Source organism: Mus pahari, chromosome 21 (genome assembly GCF_900095145.1).
Source record: "Mus pahari chromosome 21, PAHARI_EIJ_v1.1, whole genome shotgun sequence".
Classification (NCBI taxonomy): Eukaryota; Metazoa; Chordata; class Mammalia; order Rodentia; family Muridae; genus Mus; species Mus pahari.
In genome coordinates this window covers 29,960,832-29,967,891 of record NC_034610.1, presented here as the reverse complement: position 1 = coordinate 29,967,891, position 7,060 = coordinate 29,960,832, and the positions used below count along the sequence as shown (strand labels likewise).

Genomic DNA, 7,060 nt, shown 5'->3' with positions numbered 1-7,060 from the left:
TCTTCTTCTTCTTCTTCTTCTTCTTCTTCTTCTTCTTCTTCTTCTTCTTCTTCTTCTTCTTCTTCTTCTTCTTCTTCTTCTTCTTCTTTTTTAATTTTTAAAAGGGAACTGTAGGACTTCCCTTACCTGGGTCACCGATTGTTTAAGCTTAAGAATAATTAAATAGAGCAGGAGAACCAATAAGACAGAAAAATAAATCACTTACTCACAGTCACTGCACTTTTGACAATGTTGCAAAGCACTTCAGTGGAGAGGTTCTCTGCCATGAAGGATGCTGGGACATTTGAACACTCATTTGCACACATTTAAAGAAGGGAGTCTCAGACCTCATCACATCATATACAGAGGCCTTTGAAACAAAATTGGAATGGCTTGTATCGTGACTTTTTGACAGGTTTTTAACTTAGCCACGTCACCAAATATTATTTGGTTTTTATCTGTTATTGGTTTCTTTCACCCCACCTTATGAGAGAGAAAGAGAGAGAGAGAGAGAGAGAGAGAGAGAGAGAGAGAGACTTGAAATATTTAGGTGACTCATGTATGAAAGACTGAGTTGGAGAGCAGACTGGATTTAAATTAAGCAGTATTAACTCACAGGAGTATGGAGTCCATGGTTGGTATCCACACCTGTTTCTGAACACATTTGTGCTATGATATATTAGGTGTGCTATGATATATTAGGTGCTGCTATGATATATTAGGTCTAATCCAAGGAAACTCACCCCTATCCAGATGCGTGAGAAGTGAGATATTTTCTTTAATCATTACAGCCAGGGCCAGTGCTGTGGACTCATTGACTTAGTAAGAGAATATCAGAACTTGAAGTCAACAGTGTGTAAAGTTCTGGAAGATGCAAGCAATGTCGTGGCGATGAGAGCTTCCGTAAAGGACCAGGAGGACCTTAAGTGGGCCTTTTCCAAGGTAAAATGCAAGAGCATTTATGTAAATGGTCTAGTATGTTTGTTCACATGTTTTGCTCTTCAGGCAATTCTCTGCACAGTAGTTCCTGCTTTTACATTTAGATGAGGATAATTCCCGTTAACAGTTCAACTCCTTTTTTTTTAAAATACGAATATCCTAAAATTCTTTTAATTCAAGAAAATGATACATACATATACATATGCCTTTGTATGTGTATATATAAAGGTGTGTATACACACATATACATCATATGCATATGTATACATATACATATGCATATGCATATACAATCATTCATTTCTGCCTAAAGCCAAACAAATTGCATGTCTTAGAGGCAAATGTTTTTAAATCCTTATCACTAGCTGTTTTACTAATTCAGGAAACATTTTTGTCCACAGCATGAAACTTCCAGGAGTGAAATGGATTCTAAACAGAAAGAGTTGGGTAGTTTTACCAGCAAAGGCAAACACTTGTTATCTGAGCTGAAAAAAATCCACAGTGGAGATTTCAGTCTGGTCAAGACGGACATGGAGAGCACACTGGACAAGTGGCTGGATGTAAGAGCGCCCCCTGGTGTCCGTGAGTGGCTTGCACACAGGTTCCTCAGTCAAACCGGTAGAGGATTAACCAAAGAAAGAACTCCACTCGGACTTTTTAGAGTCAACTCCAAAGTGAGGAAAAATCATGTTCACGTAGGAGTTGGAGGTAGTTAGAAGCTACATGAGTTAGTCTGACAAAACCTACAGATTTCTGGAGTTCCATTTAATAACTTTAAGCATGACAAATTCAACATAAAATGTTTCCCTTCTCAAAATGCTGGAGTTATGGATAAAAATTGAATAATTTATTCATATCTGATAGAAAACTAAATCACAATAAATAGCTATTTGCAGTATCGAGGCTGGAGCTTTGCAACAAAGAGCATCAAGCTCGTAGTTTGAAGGCGTGGCTTTTGGTTTTGGCACCAGCATTCATCAGCCTCATGGCCAGGTGCTAATTTTTTTATATCAAAGATATGTGGAAATCTAATTAATTCCTGTCCATATATCACAGCATTATAAATAAAAGTACATATAGTTGTAATGACATTTTTGAGAATTTTGGAATTTTGGCTTTAAAAAGATCAAACAGAAATATTATAAGAATGTGCTTTGGTTTTAACCCCAGGTATGAGATATGGGGCAGCTTCTGTCTGCAGCAGCTGACTGTGATTTGCCTCATGCTCTAGTAGAGGCATGGTTTTGCCAGCTGCAGATAGTTTCCGGGATTGTGTGACATTTGGAATTCTGGGAACTTTTCAGAGGGTGTAAAAATGCTAGGGCCCTGAGAGTCAGGGTTGGTTGCAGTTTGATGGTAGTCATGGTTGAAGAAGAAATACAAAGAAAAGAAATTAGATTCAGGGATCTCTTCACTTTCCTCTCTCACCTCAATCTTTTCTCTCTCCTATCTAGTGTGAGGGGGCTGAGGGGGTGGAAAAAGAGGAGGAGAGAAGGGTGCAAGAAAGAAGAACTACGAAGTAGCAAAGACCGGCTACATAGAGCGCTGCTTTGAAAATCAGTACAGGGCTCAGGGGTCAAGAGTCTTGGCTGCTCTTGGGGAAAGCCCAGATTTGATTCCTAGCAACCACACGGCGGCTCACAGCGGTCTGTAACCTTAGACCCAAGGGATCTGATCCCATGTTCTGACCTCTGCAGGCACTATACACGTGTGATCATATACATACAAGCGGGCAAAACACCCAAACACATAAAATAAGTGTTTTTTTTTTTCAAAAAAGAAAGAAAATAGATATAAAGCCACCCTGCAGAGACCTAGTTCCCATAGACTCTTATGTAGTGCACATGATGCATCTGTGCATTCTGACATACCCTTTGCCATTAGTCACTCAGCTTGCAAATGAAAAGTGAATGTCTCAGAATGTGAACAACCCTGCTATCAATGGATACAGTCTGTGTGATCGCATTCAAGGTGCACGGATTAATGTACAATAATTATTTTAAAGTGTCATCTGTCAAAATATAATTTGCCTTATCAGGAAAGCATTTGTAGGGGACTGGGGGGGTCCCGAAATCTCAATTTGATGACCTGGCACCTATTTTCTCTCCCAGATATCAGAAAGGATTGAGGAAAACATGGACAGGCTGAGAGTGAGCCTGTCCATCTGGGATGATGTCCTTTCAAGGAAAGACGAGATCGAAGGATGGTCCAACAGCTCTCTCCCACAGCTGGCAGAAAACATCAGCGACCTAAACGACAGCCTCAGAGCTGAAGAGTTCCTGAAAGAACTGGAGGTAACTGACCTTGTGTACATGTAGCAGATGGGACATGTCATTTTATAGAATGAGGAAAAAAAATGGGTATTTCTAGGTCCATTCTGCTTTTTAAAAATCAATTCATTTCAAATTTTTTGTGATTTTTTTTTATTATTATTTTCTTTATACATTTCAAATGCTATCCCGAAAGTTTCCTATACCCCCCCCCACCTCTGCTCCCCTACCCACCCACTCCCACTACTTGGCCCAGGCCTTGCCTTGTGCTGGGTCATATAAAGTTTGCAAGACCAAGGGGCCTCTCTTCCCACTGATGGCCGATTAGGCCATCTTCTGCTACATATGCAGCTAGAGACTCAAACTCAGGGGGTACTGGTTAGTTCATATTGTTGTTCCACCTACAGGGATGCAGCCCCCTTCAGTTCCTTGGGTACTTTCTCTAGCTCCTCCATTGGGGACGCTGTGTTCCATCCCAATAGCTGGCTGTGAGCATCCACTTCGGTGTTTGCCAGGCACTGGCATAGCCTCACAAGAGTCCGCAATATCAGGGTCCCTTCAGCAGAATCTTGCTGACATGAGCATTAGTATCTAGGTTTGGTGGCTGATGATGGGATGGACTCCCGAATGGGGTAGTCTCTGGATAGTCCACTTTACATCCTGATAGCAGTCTCCCTTCCAGTCTCCCCTCACATGGCTTACCCCCCTACCCCTGCCCCCTTCTCCTGGGGGAAGGGGAAGTCCTTCTGGGGTCTCACCCTCCCCTGACATATTAAGTCACTGCAGAACTAGGTGGATTCTCTCTGAGGCTCGACAAGGCAGTTCAGTTAGAGGGACAGGATCTACTACCATGCAGTAGGACTCAGGGACAGCTTACATTCCCTTTATGTTGGGGAACCCACATAATGACCAGCTCATATAGTGATCTGTACTGGAGTCATATGGCAGGCTCATGAAGAGTAGTTGTTAGGAATTGCGTATTTCAACATTAAACACAATCATTTTTTTTTAAAAAAAATTTGTGACCTGCAGAGTTGGCTTGCCGCTTAAAAGCATTGGCTGCTCTTCCAGAGAACCTGGGTTCAATTTCCATTATCCACATAGTGGCCTATAATTTTCTGTACCGGTTCCAGGGGAACTGACCCCCCTCTTCTGGCCTCTACAGGAACCCTACACACTCATGGTGTGCAGACAGACCTACAGACAAAAACCCATACCATAAAATATAATAATAATAATAATAATAATAATAATAATAATAATCAACCCAGTTGAACGGCTGGAACCGTGGCTTAGTGGTAAGAGTGTACTTTGCTCTTGCAGAGGACCTAAGATCAATTCCCAGCACCCATGTTGGTAAGTTCACAGCAATGTGTACCTCCAGGAGGATACAATGCTTCTGACCCCCACAGGCACCTTATGTGCACTTACACAAATATACACATAAGCACATATGCACACACGTGCACACACATCACATGTTTGTGCGCACAGCACAAACACATATGTGTTCACATATATACAATTTTAAAAGTAAATATTTTAAAAAATGAATTGTAGGTCCTGGAGCTATGGCTCTGTGGCTAAGAGTACCTGATGCTCTTACAGAGGACCTGGGTTCAGTCACAGTACCAACATAGCATCTCACAACCATTTGTGCCCACAGTTCCTGGGAACGGAGTACTTTCTCTGGCCTGAATGGGCACTAGACATGCATATATCGCACACACATACAAGAAGCAGGCAAAACACACAAATATATTTTTAAGAGCATAACTGTAAATAAACTTAGAGTTCAATAAATTCTATTGAAAACAAAAATTAATGAACGGTCAAAATTTATCATCTTTGCCAGGTATGATGGTGACCCAAACTACTGGTCATCACGGCCCTTTGGAGGGCGAGACAGAGAGATGGTTACAAGTCTGAGGCTAGCTTAGCCACATAGCAGGACCATGTCTCAAAGACATCATAGTTTATTAATACTTATCATACACAATAACATGCGCTAAGCCTTTGGATATGTGGTGTCTGTTACATCCACAGCAGACACTGGGCATGCCACGAAATGCTGTGCTAGTCTACGGTATGCCTTCCTCCTCCACAGAGACAGTGACATCATGATTAGGGCCTGCAGCATGGTTTTTAGTAGGACAGGAAGTCACCAAATCAGCCTTCTTTTGATGACTGCAGAAAATACTGCCTGTGTCCCTCAAGCCCTTCTTCAGCATGGCTAGGCTGAGTCTCTCTGAAAGGACCATGTGTAAGTCAGTATGCTGGAACCAACCCAGTATGTAACCCTGTCCTCCCTAGTGCTGGGCTTTCTTCTCACCATACTTGAAATGAGTGTAGCCCAGCAGGGGAGTTCCCTAACTGCCTGGCTGTTTCTGTAAAAGGCCACCAGGCCTGGCAGTGAGTTGCTTTCTGAGCTCAGGCCATTGGAAACTGTATTTACAAAGCACTAAGGTCTGTTTTTCAAGCTGATGGGGCTCTTTTATTAAATATTCTTTTGCAACTCAAAACTATGCAGCTTATGCGTATCTGTGCTCAGTAATGATTCTTGGTTTGGGATCCTTTCATACATTAACTGTTGGTGCAAAGAATGGGAGGGAACATATCAGATGTCAAAATTATTTTTCCTTCAAGGTCCTGTAAATATTAATCTGAAGTGTGCCTTCTGGGTACTGCTAACGGTACCTTTATAGCTGGGCCGTCCTGATGTGTGTTAGCATGCTTCTGTAAGACTTCAACGTTGCCATAGTAACTGATAATAATACTGCTAATGAAGAAATAACAGCCTAGTGGCCATCCTGACTGACTCAACAGTTTTGGTCAGTGTTTCATTTTTTCCAGGGGATTTTTTTTTCCAATAAAAGAGGGTGGGAAGAAAGAAATTCCCACCCCACATACCCCTCTTATTCAGAGTAACATTTTCCACACTTGTGAAAAAGTAGAAGAGGGTTTGTCTGAAGACCGCTTGACGCTGGCATCCTGACAGCTCTTAGTGCGAGAGGCCAAGCATAGCCGGCTGGTCGGTCTTTGGATTAGTGATGCCTTTCCTGTGTCTTTGCTTCCACAGTCTGAAGTTAAAAACAAATCCTTAAAATTGGAAGAACTGCGTTCCCAAATCAGCAATCTTAAAGAACTAACGAAAAATCCAGAAACACCAACAGAACTTCAGGTGAGTGTGAATTCAGATGACTTTTCTAATCAATACCACATGACAGCCAATCACTTACATCCTTGCTCCCAAAACACAAAATGTGTGTGGATTTTGTGTGTGTGTGTGTGTTTGTGTGCGCGCGCGCATGTGTGTTTCTATATCATCATAATTCCTGGCAAACATGTTTTTTTTTTTTCATATACAGGGCATTAAGCATTAACATTAGTAGAATTCAGTGTGCCAATATTTATGGCACATTTACAATTCAAGCATCATAATGTTATTATAAGAATAGTTTGCCTTTTTGAATTTTGGGTGCAGTATCAACTTGATTGTTTCTTGGTACATTTCATGTTTAGACAAGAACAGAACCCTGCCTTTTAATATATATGTGATCTTACTAATAGTGTGTTAATTCATTTAGTAACTGGGCCTGGGGACAGGGCAAGGACTAATGTCCCTTCATATCCCCATAGATGGTCCAAGTCCCAAGACTCCAAGGCAGGTGGGGGAAGCCGGGTTGGCCAGGGAGCCTAGGCTACGCTGATGTCTGAGCTCTAGGTGAACCCAGTGTTCTACGGCTTACCACTTCGGCCGGCAGCCTCACTAGCTCCTAGCAGACATTTCCGGGGTACCTTTGCCTATTTTTATTTATTTATTTATTAGTTATGTTCATGGATTTGTTCTCTCTTCTTGTACCATTGTCTTT

General features: G+C 41.8%; 1 protein-coding gene across 10 annotated transcripts in view; it reads left to right on the top strand.

Moving 5' to 3' along the window:
* Nucleotides 1–7,060, top strand: part of Syne1 (spectrin repeat containing nuclear envelope protein 1) — a 493,437-nt gene that overhangs the window by 212,280 nt on the left and 274,097 nt on the right. For all 10 annotated transcript variants that reach the window (XM_029532807.1, XM_029532801.1, XM_029532799.1 and 7 more), the window contains 4 exons: nucleotides 771–921; nucleotides 1,320–1,478; nucleotides 3,030–3,212; nucleotides 6,268–6,369. In XM_029532807.1, the coding sequence (XP_029388667.1) occupies nucleotides 771–921; nucleotides 1,320–1,478; nucleotides 3,030–3,212; nucleotides 6,268–6,369 (595 nt within the window). The remainder of the gene's footprint in view (nucleotides 1–770; nucleotides 922–1,319; nucleotides 1,479–3,029; nucleotides 3,213–6,267; nucleotides 6,370–7,060) is intronic.